General features: G+C 38.4%; 1 protein-coding gene across 1 annotated transcript in view; it reads right to left on the minus strand.

Moving 5' to 3' along the window:
- TULP4 (TUB like protein 4) overlaps positions 1-18,375 on the minus strand; it is a 143,765-nt gene that overhangs the window by 48,386 nt on the left and 77,004 nt on the right. Inside the window, 2 exon segments of the mRNA XM_057364849.1 lie at positions 1,499-1,660; positions 1,978-2,106. Coding sequence (XP_057220832.1) covers positions 1,499-1,660; positions 1,978-2,106 — 291 coding nt within the window.

An 18,375-nucleotide genomic window follows, 5' to 3' on the forward strand; every position in this document is an offset into this window, starting at 1 on the left:
TGGCTGGTTTAGGTYTCTATTTCAGTGAGTTTGTCAGCAGCAGAGTCTGTAAGTCAAGTAAGTAATTTTCACATAGCTGGAATTGGCCATTATGCTCGAAAGCATTTATCTGGACGCTGAACGAGTGTTTGTTTCCTGGAATAACCACTTATGGAGCATCCAGATTAGAAAGAACAAACATATTGGCTAAATTGAATTAAAGGCAGTCAGCCACTCCAAATTAAACACTCAAGTGAAGATATTTCCAAATACAGCAGCAGCAACTGAGCATCACACAAATGGGGTAGCCTCATGTTTAAAACATAGGACTGAGAGCTATTAGAACTTAGCTTCCCCTCCTACTTCTGCTGCTTGTCTCTTCCTCTTGATCTCAAGTAAATTATTTATTGTCAAAATTTACATTTCCCTAGATTCAAAAAGAGGCAGTTAGACTCCCTGGCTTTAAAAAGCAGTGTTGCAATAATTRATTCATGTTTCTTTGCAGAGCACTCTAAAATTATTAGATGCTGCTGCAGAAATGTATATTATTAGTGCTATTATATTCCACTAGCAATTCCCAAAATAACTCTACCTGGGATGAATTTACAGTATTCTAAATTCAGTGGTACCTTGAGTCTTGAACCAGCATCTTTCTATGGCRGTGTAAAATGAAGGAAGAAAAACAATCCAGCTGTGATTATAACAGAGTTTCCCCTTGCACCATTCTATACCCATCATTTCTTTCAGCACTGAATTATACACACATACACAACCATCCACAGCAAGCATGTGGAAGGAAAGACCAATCCAATCAGCTCAGCAGCAAACAGCAAGGGACCAATGTAAATTCAGCAAATGAACCAGGTGGCCCAGCTCCAGCCATGCTGTAAATAGTGATGTGTCCACTATCATATAATTCTTTAGAAAAATGGCACAGAAGATTTTTTTAACTGGCTTTTTCATTTTAACATTTGCTGTACCATTCAACTTCAATGGTTGAAAAAACAGCCTTCTTTAAATTATGTTGTTTGCGTAAGTTGAGACATCGCTCCAACACTCAATTAGATCCAATTGCTTATGTGAATGCAAAACATAACCGTATCAGCTGCTGGAACTGCTTTTGCTGCAAGTGCAGACTGGACAAATCTACACAAAAATGACCAGCCAGATGTTTAATAGTCCAGGCTGCATCTCTGCTCACATGCATTTATAAGATAGCTGTAATAACCAATTAAGGGTACAATTAACAGGTTCCTGTTTCAAACAACTAACTTTGAATAAGACTGTGTGTAAATCAGAATGAAAAGTGATGATGGGTAGCTTGGTACACTATCATATTTGCATAATGAGACGATTCAGGAACAGGATGAATTCAATTTTTATTACTGGTGGGAACAGCAGTTTTGATGGAAACTCATCTTACCAAGTGACCATTTCACTTAGCAACTTTTTAAGAGGTGTATTCTATAGCATACCAATACAACACAACTGACACCCCTAAATGCCCCATTTTCATTACCTGTTGGTCATCTGGAGTCCATATGCCACAGGTGATCTGACTCTCCAAGTTTATTTCTGAAGACCAGTGTCTTTGTCCGCTGACCGAACCGACCAGCACAAATCCATCTCTATAGGAGATAAGTGCCTGAGTCCCATCATGGCTCCATGTGAAGTCGCTTACCTTAACATATCAAAGACAAGAAAACCGATTATATGGGCCATATACGATTTTTTTATTGTTTTAATAAAAGGCTGCAATGCACAGAATGAGACAGAACAACTGCTGGCCCAGCTGAAGCTCTGATGTCATGCCTATCAGAGAAAGCACTGTGCTCCCAAAGTTCCCTTTGTGACAATTCYTGCACATTCCTTTCAATAAAGAAATGTTTCATTTTCCCCTGTGTTTTTTGAAAGGTATAAAGGACCACTCATTGTCCTCTTAATYTGGCCTCTCAGGACCTGATCACTCTTGACTGCAGAGAAAACATGCASACCAACCTGTGCCCCACGATCGTTCACAAGCTCCACAGACCATCTGCCTTCGTATTGTATCCAAACAAATATTCCTCCATCTGCATCGCAGGTTGCTAATTTCTGGAATGGTTCGTTCCATCTCACCAGCACAACCTTAGAAGATTACAAACAAAAACAGCATTACCAAAACTGCATGTTGTGCTAACAGCTGTGTAACAAGAACCAGTTAATACCACCAAATAAATATCATCACATTTAAACCCTAAAGATGCATAAAACAGCAGTTTTTGCCCCAGCCTTAGGAGCCTCTCAAGAACAGCTGGAATTGTTTTGTCATGGCTGTCAGGAAACGCACAATCTCTCACCGTCAGGCCTTTTTGGAAGGCACTGCACACTTTCAATAAAATCATAGGGAACACTGGAAGAATGCAGGACTCCATAACAGAAGCTGCAAACAGGAAGCCCTGCACAGATTATCCAACACTCCCTCAAATTATTCCCCCCCTGCAATCTCAGAGACTATCAGACTCTACATCAAATCATCACCTCTTGCTGACTTCAAATAAAGTAGCATGCTCTGCATGCAATTTAAATACTCATATTGAATACTCATATTCAAAACAACCCCTCAGAGTCTCAAATTATTAAAAAATATAAATTTCATAGGCAAGTTGCTTTGCTACTGAGTGCAGAAAGAATACAAAGCAGCTTTAGGCTCTTCTCTCCATATTAGAGCTAGCTGGGCTTTTCTGGAGAATCTAATCAAGTCTAAACCTACCAAATTGCGCTCTCATTTTTAATTAATACCAATTTAACAAATACAGTATCTCTCGAGACCTCAGTATAAAACTGAAAAAAGCATGTCATCCTAGTGCCTGAAGCAAAAATTAGCAGTAAAACCATTTGCCTTCTGTTAGTGACTTTTTGTTTAAAAACTTTTTTTCCAAATTAGTTTTATTTCAAAAACATGTAGTTATATATGGGACACTTCCATTCACATACAAGTAAGTTCCCCTCCAGCTATTTTACGGAGACACAGAGTATGCAAACAAAGTAAACATACATTAAATACTCAATTAGTAGAGTGTTATTTCAACTACTTAATAAACATCCAGCTTTAATGACGCTTTTTCATAAAACTAAATAGATAATTAATCATCTAAAAGAGACATGCAAGATGTTCCTGAAATGTATTTTGCTGTTTACAGAGATGGACTGATCCTCCAAAAGATTCCCGTTCTAAAATGAGCTCTAAGTACAGACCCTTCCTGCTTCACAAGGAAATCAGCAGTCATTTTCAGAACTAGGATATAASTATGCACACCTGAAACCTTAACTTGACAGCTGAGGTATGATCTCACACTTTTTTTAGAGAGGGCTACACTTATTCAGAGCATCAAAGGTCAGAGATAAGAATGTGGCTATCAGTGGAGCTCATCAGCTTGAAGCATCAACCCTTGAACCATTAAACAACCACAGGAAAATAATTTCTTCATTCATATGTAAAGGTCATGGGGACAAGAAAGTATGACAAATCACCTCTCTGTTGTCACACAGCTTAGAAGACTCCTATTTGAGATTTTGCAGAAAAACACTTCTGCTTAACTATAACCTTGTAGCTGCACTCTAAGTTACCAATCCTGTTTCCAGCTGGGCAAATTATAGCATGCCCCTAGATGGTTTATATCACACAGAACTTAAAAAAAAAAAATTATATCGGAAGAGCAGTAAATAAAATATTCCATCACAGCAATGGAAGCAGATGCACTTTGTTGGAGGTTTCACTCTGTCCGTTCTACCTATACAAGAATAGCACAGATTTGTCAAAATTTTGTTTTCATTTCGGTATAAATCCAATGCACAGAGCCCAGAGCCAATCATTTCATCCACCCAGAGGCAAAATGCAATGATGACATAACTGTACTTGCTAGTAATGCCTAACAGCATTATAAGAGAAGTGAAGAAAAATTCAAGGATAACACTGAAAAATCTTCATCTTTAGAAGTTGAGAGCTGCTAAGGCTAATGATCACTATTAATGAGAGGAAGGCACTTATCACCACTAGAAATCACATCTTTTAACACTTAGATGCTGCTCACATTTCACAGATCATACCAAATGAATTCTGCATCACACCAGAATTAACTGCTAGGGAAGATTTTGGAACAAAAAGAGGACTTGTTCAAGTAACATGAATGTTGTAGCTAAAACCATTAAAAATGCTACTACCTGTTTTAAAATTGCCCTGTTTAGTCTGGCAAAGATTTGAGATAAACACACAATTTTATAGATTAGACATATAAATAGACACTGTAATACGAATTATGGGCAAAGTGACAACAGTTGCTTTGTTGTGGCTTGCTTCTTTTCTATTTTAAATAGGAATCTTGCTAAAACTTGAAAATTTTTATTAAATCCTGTACAATCTGTCTTTTGTTTTGATTTATTAAAGCATCCATGGGTACATTTGAATGTAAACAAGAYTAACTAGAACCTCCATCCATCTCAATTAGATAAAAATTAGTAACTTCCAAAATAAACTTATTGCTTTATAATCAGAAATAAAAGTGAGACAATGATTTTTATATGCCTTCTGATAGCAGTCTCATAAGGAAATGAATTTGCAATTTGAAAATGCAASTCATTTAAACACAGAGCAAATGTTGTTAATTTTACGAGGTCATTTTAAAGATGCTACCATAATTTACATTTAATATCTGACTACAGGTGCTGAATCCACAATTGCTTTGAGTATTTCCACTTTCATTTTAGACATTTAACAGGCTGAAGAAGAAAGAAAGGAAGGATTGCCCTAAGTATTAAGATGTCTTTTGGCTTTTAAGTTGGCTAAAATGTAAAGTCTATGAAAACATGTCCCACTGATAGCACACTTAAATAACGCATAAGCTTGAATTGCCCCTGTGCAGAGACGAATTTTATTGCTAACCCATAAATGCAAAGATATCATTACTTTCACTAACAGCTTCAACTCACAGAGGACCCATTTTTACTTCTGCCTTTATGGTTCTCTGCTTTCTACTTAGCATCTTCACACAGGTACTGAAGGACTGAACTGTTTTATCTTGTATTCAAAAGAGCAAGAATGTTGGTGCACCAAAGTAAGTYGTCTGCAATCATTTTTGGTCCACACAGCCCTTCTATATTGGCCAATATATTTTTTTTTTTTGGCTTCTTTGTTGGTTGGTTGTCATGTTTATTAATTCCATAAAAATTGCAAATTGTGCTCGTTCTGCTCTTGAAAAAGAATGTATCACAGGTGGAATTAATCAGCTTCTAAACTGCTATCTCATACAAGGATATGATTGCCCATGAATAAAACTTCAAGGAACTCCTGGCCTGAGATATTAACTACAATGTAAAGGCCAACATATTGCCCTTAAGCAGGATACTGTCCACAAGGTTCAGTGAGCTTTTCAGTCAGCACTATGTTTTCTTTGAGCTCCTTTTTATACAACAAGTAGTATGGTAAAAAAATTGTTTCAGAAGTGCAACATTCAGGACCTTCAGTATCTGTTTTAATTGCCAACTTAACTTTCAGGAATTATATTTAATTCATCCTAAAGGTGTTAGAAACTCAAGAACTGATTGCATATTTTAATGTTGCTAGGAATGTTATTATCTATTAAGATCTGAGACAAGAAATTTTGAGTAACTGTAATTTTTAGAGTAGCAAATGTGTGATTTACAGTAAATGTGATCTCTTCCCAACAGAAACCAAGTTTGGTAATCTAAATTTATTACATGCTATTGACACATTAATTTTTCTTCAGATTTCCTAAACCATACTAGTAATAGAAGATCACTAAAATCCAAACCATTATGAGAGCTTTTGTTCTTAATTTCATTACAGTTTTTGAAGGAGATGACTGAAAATGTAACACAAATCAGTCTTGCAAGAGCAGAAGTCCTTAATCTAGAATACCAYACAACAGCCATTAGTGAAATCTTATTTCTGTACATACAGTACATAACTGCTAGAGAAGCAAGGGACAAACATCTACAAAAAATTAAAAGGGGTAAGTAACTAGGGCAATTAGTTCCTAGAGATCCTTACCAAATTTAGATAGATTTTATTACAGACATACTGTAGTGAGTCACAGTGACTCCTTTTTTTAAATCTCTGATCCTCCATCCATTTTACTGAGGAAAGGCATATGCTCTAAAGATAGAGGTCTTCTCCAGCATTAATTTCACAGGAGATGTGCTTGCAGATGGACTATTACAGCAATGGAGAGCGGAAAATACTCAGTGCCAATGTTTGATTCCAGCACAATTTCCTAAACCTGAAGAGCCACATTCTTGTACCTGGCATGAGCTTTTCTGCAATTACAAGTAAAGYTGACGTCTTTGCAGGGTGCACAGGATGTGATGCATTATAACTCCATGGAGCATATGGAATAGCTGGCCTTTCCCTCCCCAGATAAATCATACTACATTTCTAATGCTGCTGAAATAGTTCCACCTTCCAAGCAGTGATGGCAAAAGACTTAACTGTTCCTAAAACAGAATAACAAGTGAGATTAAGGTATTGCCTACAGCAGCAGAGCACAGGACTCAGTCTATGCAAAGACTGATCTTTCAATCCTATGTTTTTAGGAAAGTACCCAGGTTTCTAAAGGAATATATTGCAAGAGAGTGTTGACAAAAGTGACTGGACAATCTACCTAGAATCACTGAGCATTACCTATTTGCTCTATCAAATAGTCCTATTATGCAATGCCCTAAAAAAAACATTGATCTTTACTCATGGTTGCAAGTATGGATAAATATGTCCATACAGTACGTGCAACACATTGGCACACATTACAGTTTATTAATGGCCACAGAGCTGAGGAAATGTGTAAGTATTTCTATCAAAGAAAAAAGATGGGTGTGTAGTGGGAAACGGGAATGAGACACTGAAGTACAAGAACCAGAGAAAACAATGAGCACCTCTACATGCTACTGTATTTCAGTATTTCAGTATTTCCCTTCACAGTACAGGGAGATTCAGATATACGTATATACACGTATGTGCATATACCTTACACACATGTAACATGGGTATGCACATGAATACAAATCCCTAACAAATCCTTGAGGAGCCTGTGCCAAGTTTGTACATTCATTAGTTAACTAATTTAAGTTAATTAACTGAAGTGGATTTTGGTAACTAAAATATAATTTGAAAGCTAGAACAGGCACCCAGAATAAACAGTAGAGTTGTAGTTAAAGAGCTATTCCTTCTCACTATAATTTACCTATAACCAATATTTAGTTCTAAATGGCTCTGCATRTGTTTAGTTCAATGCAACATTTATCTTTTAAATATTCGTATTTTTTTAAATAGAGGTTACTTAAGTTTTCTCTCTCCTAATTTCTCATACTGCAGATTGTTTGCAATTGTTGTTACTTTCACCTTCACTTATGACCTTTTTGMCATTACAATTATATCAGGATAATTCTCTCCCTTCAAACTATTTCAATCACACAAAGAGCACCATCTAAGTATTTTTCCTACTAATAATACTAGACAAAAAAGCAGCAGATGTGGTAGACAGTGAGTTGGCATCACCCATCTTTCCTATCCTCCTTGYCTTCTATTGCATCCTCTAATGATACATTCCCTATCTCTCCCACACCTGCAGAACTCWGACTTTTTGTTTCCAGTGACATTACACCCGGATGGAAGTGCTTCATTTGCATACGGAGCTGTCACTTTCCTAGGTATGATCCCCATCAAGGAATTATTATTATTAAGAAGGAACTGCTACTATTAATAACAAACATCATGCTGCAGCTAAAGAATGGCAAATCTATAACAGCATTTACATTTCTTGACAAAAACTGCCAACTCACARTAAGGGCTGCAGGTTACAGAGTGGGTAAATGAATGGCAAATGAGTTCTGGGAGACAGAAAACACCGCCCAAATTCTTTGTGTTTCTCTAGTCTAAATAATAAAAGTGAGCTCTCCTCCTRGAAGGGCTGGGGCAGCCTCCAGATATCTGAGGGATGGATGTCATGCCAAATGCCTCTCCCCATCTTGGGRCAGCTGTGGTCAGTGGTGCTGTGTGCTGAGGGCAGGGCAGGGGCTCACAGCCCCCAGGGGTGTCAGCTGCTGCCACGGGCACAGCTTTCCACTGCCACTTGTACATCCTTTATCCCAGGATCCTACATTTTCATTGAAAGAAGTGTATTATTCTGCCAGCTGTTGTCATCTTGCTTGTTCTGTTCTTTGAAAAGGAATTTCAGTTGTTGTTTTTTTTTAAGCTGACAATCTGATTTCATGGTGTAACATTGTCAATAAGCTAAGCATGCCACCTGAGCACCTCGCCTTGGGCTAACTAAAACCAGAGCTAAGGCTGGACCAGCAGCAAAGTGCTGACCTCAATGGAGATGAAAGGTCCAGGTCCAACTCCATACCTTCATCAGACCATGGACTTTAATGTGGTTTTCATACAAAACTCTACTCCAAAGCAACTATATCCTTAATTTCAGAGCCTTACCCGAGGTATTTGAGTACAATATAGGGATACATTAGAAGCTCAGTGCCATTTTGTTGGATACATTTTCTCTAATTTTTTCCCCCTTTCTCCTTGGTGTTTGCTTTCATAATGTTCAGGGCACACACAAGGCTGACAAAGACTCAGATCACCTGTGCAGCTGCAGAAAGAGAAATGGCCAGGTAGGAGCAGAGCAGATTACCAGAAAAAACCCTCTGAGTAAGTGCTGGGAAGGTATCAATTCCCCCAGTGCTGATTTACTGTCTGTCTGAGTGACTGGTACCCTCTGCAAGTCACAGSGTGGCTGCTCACCCACTAAGAAGAATGTTGATGCTCCCCAGCAAGCTTTGTTTATTTGCTTTGCAGATGAATGACAAACATGTCTATTTTTAAAAGGTATCTTGAGGCTGGCATCAAACCCACCACATATACCTATTTTTGAAAGGTATCATATGGTTGGCAKCCARTCCCCAATGGATGCCAGTCTGATCTTTAAAAGCTTGAGGAAATGATTCTGGCAAATAGACAATGGCAAAAAAAAATTGTTTTGATGGCTGCTTTGAGAGGGAATGCCTTTAGTGTGAGTAAGATGTTGTCTTAAAAATACCTAGACTGTCAACATCTCACTGAATATATTTAGGGACCTTGATAGAAAACTGCCAAGACACGGACTCAGAAAGGCTCTAAAACTTTACACATCTCCTTAAATTTCTTAAGTGACACACTTCTTTTTAAGAAATACACCCTCAAAGTCTATTAGTCCCAAGGATTTGCCACGTAACTGTTTYATTTGTTCACAGAACACAAAATGTGTTAGGTTATCACCTACTTTAGAGGAAAACATCCCCAAGACTCCTCRCATGTACCAAACAAGTAGAATCATGCTCCTATGAATAAAGTGGCTCACAGTTCTAMAGGAATTACTCTTTTCATGTTGGACTCAGCACATTTAACTGTGACTTCAAAGAACCACAGCTGTGGGGGACATKAACAAAAACTCCCCACACACAGAAGTTAGCTGTATCCAAAGTATATCCCATACACATTTGGGCAGCAGCAGATTTRAATAGGTCAGAACAGAAAGTTGCATGTGAGAGAGAAATAACAGGTGATATGAACCGAACATGGATGAGATGTTGGTATCTAAACTACTGGTTCTCATTTGAGAAAGTCTGTTAACTATTCTTTCAAGGGATATTAAAGAAAAAAAGGTGGTTATAATCTGAAGGAAAATAATTAAGGCMTRAAAAAGTTAAGACTTGATCACCCAYATGCACAAGATAGCTGCACACTATCATGTTCTTGGAAGGGAATTTGGTGCAGGTCTGCTCATCTCCCATCTTGCAGACAACAGTGTGACAGTGATAAGGWCTATGGTGTGCTTTTGACTCCTTTSCCCTCACAAGGATTCTCAAGTCCCAAAAGTTCTTTCACAGAAAAGACAGCTGTTTCCACAGAAAAATCATTTTAAAGTTATGCCACACTCACTTCAACTGAGGAAAATTCCTTTATAGGATGCACATTACTACCACTGTCTCTTGTCATCCTGTACTTAGGCTGTAAGATACTTCTGTTTAATTGCCCATAAATGCAGGGGCATTTAATTGCTCTATAAATGCAGGGGCAAGTTAAATAAAAACAAATCAAAACTGAATATTGGTAAGGACAAGCAAAGGATAAARTAGTACTTTCACTGCCTTCCTTTACAAGAAGAGAAGTTTCACTTTGTTCTGGTTTCCATATAGATAAAACATCGTAATAAAGAAAGGTGAGGCAACTATTCTAGCTAAAGATGAACAATCACTTTGCTATAAAATCAAAATACTAAGAACAATATACTTCCCCCTCTTTCTAGCAAATCACTGATGAATACCATTAGAAAAGGTCTATTCCTGTTAAAAATAAGACACATGCTGCACAGTAAATGTGCTGAGCTGGAAGTTCCTTGGGTTTGAGCAYCTATGGTAGAGTATTTTCCCACAAGAAAAAAAGCAGCAGATTTAAAATTCTCTGGTATTTAGTCTACATTAAATTAAAAAGTACACRAGCCTAATGCTCATTTCACTAGCATCTGACAAAATTACATTGCAGATGGTGTAAAGCAGGAGCATTTCAAAACCTTCCACATTTACATTCAGTTTTGGACTGTGTATGAGAACCTCACTGTAAATGAACCTCATGCTTCAAAAACAAAAATAACATTCACTGACATCTACCAATGCATCATCAGCACTGTATGAATTCAGAGAGCTCAGAATTCARAGCTTTGTTAGAAGTTTTGAGGGGGGAAAAAATCCAACCAAAACACCTCAAATTTAAAACAGATTAAAATACTTTCTATTTTCCTGGCTAAAAATAGAGAAAAATATTGGATGCAGAAATACAGAAACCCTGTAAGAGAACCTATGGCTTTTCTTAACTTTCTTCCTTTTAATAATATCCCAATGAAGAAACACCAAGTGATTACATTAAAAAAGTACAACCCCTAAGGAACCCCCATCAAAATTAATGAAAAAAGGCACCAACAACAACGCTGCAAAACAAAACAAAGGAAACAGGATAACAATAAACACCATTGAAAACTATTCCAGCTCAAATTAACTAGCTCTCCTCTGCTTTCTAACAGCAGCTACTTAGGAATTCCTGTGCTATCATTCCACCCTGTAAATGCCATCTTTTTCAGGAACACCCCCAGGGCAATGTATTGCTGGAAAAAGCCACTGAAGTAACTATGACAGACATGCTCTCCCTTATACTCAGTCTTCCCAATTTGGTGGCTAAAAATTCCTGATCAAGTGTTAACATAATAGTGAAATATAATTTTATAACCATAYAAGCATATGTTAATAACAGAAATAATATTCAACAGAAAACTCCCACTGGAAAAAACTTCCACTACTTGGAAATTTTAAAAGGAAACTCTTTAAAATGTAATATAAATTCTGYTACATAAAACTGTGCTACTTAACAAGAGGAAGGAGGTAACACAAGTTCTTCACTTTCTGGAATCTATTCTGAGAAGTGCCAGAAAAATAATGGTGTCTCACGACCACACACAGAGAATCTGCCCATATCAAATATATCAAGTCTGTCTATATCAAATATACCAAGCTGACAGATAATTTTTTTCTCATCAGATATTCAAACTCATACAGCACAGTAATCAAGTAACATTATTACAGGTTCCTGGACATCATCATTAGCATTTGTGGTGGAGATTTTATAATCAGAAGCTGACCAATGATTCTCTTCATGATTATATAGGTTAGATTATAATTTAGCTTGAACCTGCTTAGCTGAAATCACTGTAAAAGTCTTACCAAACAAGTCTTAGATAAGACCTGACTGCAGCATAAAATTTCTGCAAGTCCTCTCTAAGGAGATGAACTTCACCCTTTAAGAGCTACRGTAAAAACTTAATTTTTATCATCATTGTAAACAGGAAAGACCTTGAAAATTCACAAGGACAGTGCCAGAGAATATTGTCCAAGCATGATTATTTCTCAAAGAGCTACAATGCTTCAACCCTAATTATTTTTTTCAAACACAAGAAACTAAAAATAATCCAAACTTCAGGAGAAGCACAGACCAGTTCTTCAAATCTATTAACATCTCCCAGGTGATAATAGCTGTGCACTAATGTAATTAAACTGAGTTACAGGGTAGATTGGAGACAGATGGTACAGCTGGGCACTTCACTGCTGAACTGGGACTACTTTGTTATCTGAAATACCCAASTGTTGTTATCCCAATCATCAAATCCAACTATGTGACCTCTGTGTGAGTTMCATGCCATTATATAATATTTCTGTCCACCCAAGGAATACTGGTGACCTTCAATTAGTCACAGATACTGAGAAAAGAAAGCATTTATATAATTTTTATTGGATGTCCTGGACTGCCTTTGTGTGACTCACAGAGACTGCACGTCCCTAATTCTTTTGCGAGATTGCAGAATAACATGGTGCAATTTCCTCAAAGGCAGGACACCTGCCTTAGGCTCCACCTGAACCCCCACCTGCTGGCTGCCCCATGGAGTCAGTCAGGCAATGTTCAGAGCTAGTGGCATTTAGGACAGCTACTGAAGGGACTGAGTAATTGCTGAGATGGCCATAGAAAACAAAGTGGAAAATGAAAGAGTGCCTACTTCCAAGAAGGACAATGCAAGGGAGGAAGCAGTCAGTAAAACAGGGAATGCAGAAAGGGCACTCAGCACCTGCACCTCTCAGGACAGAAAGGTRCAAAAAGGAGAAACTAAATTAACAATACCATAAAACTAAAAATACCAGTATTTACATGCAGGACATTCAGCTTAGCATATCATAATAAATAAGACAACAGATACCTACCAAACATTATTTTTTTAATATATATACATGCACACACACATTACCTTATGGAGGCTCTGATTCAGGCTTGAGGCACACTGGCCCACTGAATTTGCAGTAACATGATACAAACTTCTGAATGTGAATACCAGATAAAGATATGCCACACTAAGAAATGCCAAATAGCAGATTTTGAAAATGCCATCCTTGCTTTGGCTGGGCTGCAATTTTGCACAGACTGTTTTCAGAGGAAACCTCTCTAAGAAGTTTTATCTACATTTGCTATTCCTCCATGAAATAAAAACTGTTATTGTGATGCAGTTGGCCAAGTGACCAATAATTTCACTTGTTTGACTTCCCAGAGAACACAAGGGAGCAATAAATACAGGGTTGAATTAGTTACTTGGACAGAAGGATAGTAACAGGCAAAGCAGACAACTTCAGAAAGCATAAATCACTGCTATTGTTTTTTGCTGCTGTGGCATACAGAAGTCTCAAATAAAATTGACCCCCATGATGCTGGAACTGCACATCTTATGATCAAGTACAGTCTTTGGAGTTTTTAGGCTTGAAGACAAAGCAAGAATCAGGCAAGAATCAGCAAACAAAGCAAGAATCAGCTTCCTACAGGGAAGCTCTCTAGGAAGGTCTGCTTTACAGAACTGTAAAATTACTGTATYAGCCCCAAGAGGAGCAAACTGTAGGTTGAGAACGTAATGCCAGGGCACCCCAATGGTATATAAGGGTCACTGTGAGACTGTCAGAACTCTGGCAGTGACAGGTAACACACATCTAAGGACAACACTGAACCTTATCTAATGCAAATATTAACAAATACATTGATTACCAGTGGTTCAGAAAGCAGTTTTCAAGGAGCTGAGCTAAAACTGACTTGCTTCTCAGAGTCCAAAGAGCAGTAACATTCAACTTTTAACAACCCAACCCAACCAGTCTGTGGTATACGAACCACAGACTAGAGATGGAAGTTGTCTGATCTATATCCAAGAGCATGATTTAGCTAGCTTACATGCACTGCATCACTGAAAAGTAATTTTTATAGTTTAGTTTATCCTTTGCTTCGCCCAAAAAAAGAGAGAGAAAAAGCAGTAAGGGCAAACATTTCTGTTCTTTTTTTTCCCCTCAGTAAAATACTTAAGAAAATTTCAGCAGGCAAAATGAGCAGATGTTTTCTATCCCAAGTCACTTGCTTGTCAACCAGTATACAAAATATTTAATGTTTAAAATACATTGTTAGGATCATAATTAGTGGCATCGGGTGTGGTTGGAAGCCTGTCACTATTGGTGTCCCCCAAGGTTCAATACCAGTGTTGTGTAACTTATTCACAAATGACTTGGACAAAGGGACCGATGACTCTTTGGGGATTTCACTGACACAGAAAACAGGAAGAAGTGGCCAAAACCCCAGGGGGCTGTGCAGCCCTTCAGAAGGACCTCGACAGGCTGGAGAGAGGGCAGAGAAGAACTTTCTGAAGGTCAGCAAAGGCCAATGCAGGGTCCTGCCCTGGGGGAAGAATAACCTGCACCGACACAGGCTGGGGGCTGACCTGCTGGGAAACAGCTCTGCAGAGAAGGAACTGGGGATCCTGGTGGACACCAAGTTGTCCATGAGCCAGCAGTGTGGCCTTGTGGCCAAGAAGCCCCATGGTGTACTGGGGTGCATTAGGAAGAGCACTGCCAGCAGGTCTCTGCCCATCACAGTCCAATGAAGTCTAAATCCAAAAGCAGCAAGACTGAACCCATATCAAGCATCCATAGCCTGACCTCAGACTGGGCTGGAGAAAATACTTGCCTCCATTCTGTGCATGATTTTGATTTCTTTATGATATTTTACAGATTTTAAAATAAGTTTTATCCTTCTTTAAAGAGTTTTAAAGCATGTAAAGCAATCCAAGTTTGGAGATATTGTATCGAAGAAAAATAATAAAACAAAATATGTATACTGGCAAAGTAATGTAAAGGGTCAGAAAGTATTGGAATGACATGAAAAAAAAAAAAAGGAAGGTAAGATATTATTAAAGTTACTGTAAGTAATAGGATGATATTCAGGAAACTGTATTTTAGGTTAAATATGAAGTAAAGCTTTCAGCAATGAAAGAAATGGTTGAACAGTCTTCTAAAAGAAAAGGTGGAATGAAGCCAACCTTTGGACACACTTCATACAAATTTTCAGTGTAGGAAAGTGTATTGTGTGTATTAAGTGACTACATGTGGTCATTGCAGTTCAGTGGTTCTGTTACTAAAACATTGTTTTCTTATTCATTAACTGTGAGTTAAGAAAAATAACTGTGTTTTATTAGTGGACATAGTAAATTATTTTGATTTTCTAATGTTTTCATGGAACAGTATCACTTTAAAGCTCATTCCACTGCTGAAGTGYTGCACATACACGGACTAAAGATATTTCAGGATAAGCATGTGATAAAAAAGAAGTCCCATACTATACAGAATATGGAATAGGTCTGTGCAGGAGGGTAAAGAGGTATGCTCTGTTTATGAAACTATGATTAAATCACATTTCTGCATCTGTCTAGAGTCTGGGGGTATAGGTGATGGCTGTCTRGATGGTCTGTCAGCTGTTTTCATTTATGCAGTCATTCCAGTACATTTTGCTCTGTGTGTGCTCTTGTTACATGTTGAAATGTTAGTCTGCTTATATTTCCAGAGCACATTTCCTACAGAGCAGCAGAGTGAAACAGACCAGGAAACATTAACTTTCTCAGAAACCTTTAATAATTAGAGCCGTGACATCACTAGCATGATGATCCAACAGCTCTACTTGGCAACTGCTCCTACCAAGCAGCTAAGTGAGAGGGAGGCTAATTGTATGGGTGGTTCTGGGTGCATCCTATCCTAACAGAGAAATCAGAGTGTCTCCCTCTCTCCAGTAAAAGGGAGATGGAGTGTTAGGGCCACAGATCAAAAGCATGGAATCAACCCTGGGACCCTAGATTCAACAGACAGTGATTTTCACCAAAAATTCTTTATGCAGTACCAAAGAGTTGTCTGTGCTGGACTCAGGGGTTCGACAGGGACCAGCAAGCAGATGCAGCAGTGAAGGAGCCCCAGACTCATGGCCAAGCTCAACCAGCACGGGACAGGAGATGAAGCTGAGATGAGAAGGCTCCAGCTAAGCATCCCCAAGCAGTGTAGCACAGGGATACCACAGCCACAGCTCTCACTGACTAGCTTCCTCCCTCCTCCACTATCCCAGAGTTTCAGCTGGAAGCTGAATATGCAGCTCATGGCAACYACTGCCTCCTCCTACTTTGCCATCACAGCACACCGGCCAGAAGTATTTCAGCAAACCTCCATGTCATCACCAACCACATCCTTGGCAGTTATATCCCATTTTGCCACCATTTCTATATGGTAATTACTTCAAAGTACGTTTCAGTAGGAAATACAAAAAAAAAAAAATGTTGTGCCCAGGTATCCATGCTGCCCACATTCAACCACTGCTTGGTATGAGCCATGGCAGGGCCATCCTCCCTGGCCCACAGCCACGCTCCCAACCTCCTGACACTGCATGCATCACCAAATCCCAAACTYGGTATCAGAGGAACGATTTTGCTCCTAACATGCCACTTACCAAAACTGACACCTTTGTTGTGGGGGAATGAGAACAAGACAGGGAGCCCTGGGTAGCATCTCCCTGCAGAGTGAGGGAGTGCAGAAGAGGCAGCTACTGAGAAACCCAGTGCCCAGCTTCACATGGTCTTGAAATATTAGATTTATCAGTACTAAAAATAAAACCATGTGATGCGGACTCATGCACTGGAGAGTCTGTTGTTAATGCTGGGAAAACATGATAGCTGAGACACTGTAACCATAAGCCAGTCACCTAGAGTTAAATCTTATTTGCATTTATGACCCAGTTCGTTAATGCTATTTTAACAGAAATCATGCCAGCCTTCTTAATATTTCTACAACTCTGTTAGTATAACTGCTTAGGCATATGCAYGATTTATTAGGCATCGATTTCCCCAAGCTCTCAAGTAGGGTGGTTTTTTTCCATACCATTTCACTGATTCCAATCAGCAGGTTTGCTTGCCATTTGAAGGCCAAATATCAGCATTTTGCACTAACATTTTGGAATTACCTTATCTTCTGGCAATTAAGCAGAAATTAGTTTCTTTTTTTGCACAGATAGCTTTCCCTTCTCAAGAGTATTTGATTTCCAAGGTCTTTTCAAATATCTAACTCAAACCTTTGAAATACATATACAACATCATTAATTATTGTTTGGAATTTTTTGAATTATCCTAAAATATCATGTCACCTATAAAGAAGCACAACTCAGAGACTAACTACACCAGCCCTGACTGGAATGTAAGACTTAAGGTACAATTCGTGGGGAGGTTACTATCAGGTAAAATCGTAGGACCACATGAACTGACTGATGCCTTGCAAGTGCCAGAGTCAAATTCGTACACAGACAAATGTAATTTAAACCAACCAAAATCTTGACCTGATTAACTGCTCATCACTATGTACTCACATACACATCACATACTCAAATTGCATATMCATGAAAACGACACGCACTGGAACTGCACCAATGAGATGAGCTTTTGCAGGCAAAGAAAACAGTAATTTTCTTATCTTAGGTTTGCTTATTTCCTTTAACTGTTTAACTGAAGCCTTTAGGCACAGACAACAGTTCCTTACATCATGCTTCCAATCACTGTAAGTGAAATGAACTCCAGAACAGAATTGCAGAAAGCTCTCTAGCTTTAAGGGCACTTTTAAGAGATGAAGATCTTTTACATGTAACACACATTTGGTAAAAAAGGGGCAACTCAACACCTTCRACATAAATTCACAATCACATCAGGTCCTGACTCCACTGCATTTTGGGAATCCCATACCAGAACGCATCTGTTTAGCCACAGATCCTGGCGATTTCAAGAAATGTAGGGAACAGTCCTTACCTGGCCTACTCTGTTCAGGCTACTGTTTCAGTGCCTGGAGAGACCCCAGCGCTCTGAAGATGGGCACCACCCAATACAGGGATGCTCTTAAGCATGTTACTGAGAATCAGAACTAATTTCACACCTCGCATACAGCTATTAATGAATTACACCACTAACCGAAGAAGGAAGGACAACCAGCACAGAATAGAAAGATATCCCTAGTATCTMGAGATAGTCTTTAAAGTTCAAGTCTAATATTCCCTTCAACATTGCTCAACATAGTGGATTATGGCAGTTGTTTTTTAATGGATATTACTGATATCCATTAAAATAACCTTCTTAAAACAGTTGTAAATCCTTCAGCACAATGACTTACTGCTATAGTGACTTTCACACTCAAATCACCGATCTGAACAAGAATTGCCTTGTATCAGTTTTGGAATTTGCAATCTTCTGATTTCTTTTAATAGTCACTTTAGTGCTTTAAGACAAGCAAACAGAAACTTACCCTAATCTACCTTCTCATTACCATTTGCTGGTTTATACAGTTTTAGCATGCCTCTTCTCTGACTCATCTGCTTTCTAAGGTAAACAGTCACAATTTTCTTCAGCTGCTCTCCAAAACTGTGATTTCCCCAATTCTTTTTCAGTTTCA

The sequence above is a fragment of the Malurus melanocephalus genome, unplaced genomic scaffold, assembly GCF_030028575.1.
Source record: "Malurus melanocephalus ecotype Western Australia unplaced genomic scaffold, MMel_1.1 scaffold_43, whole genome shotgun sequence".
Lineage (NCBI taxonomy): Eukaryota > Metazoa > Chordata > Aves > Passeriformes > Maluridae > Malurus > Malurus melanocephalus.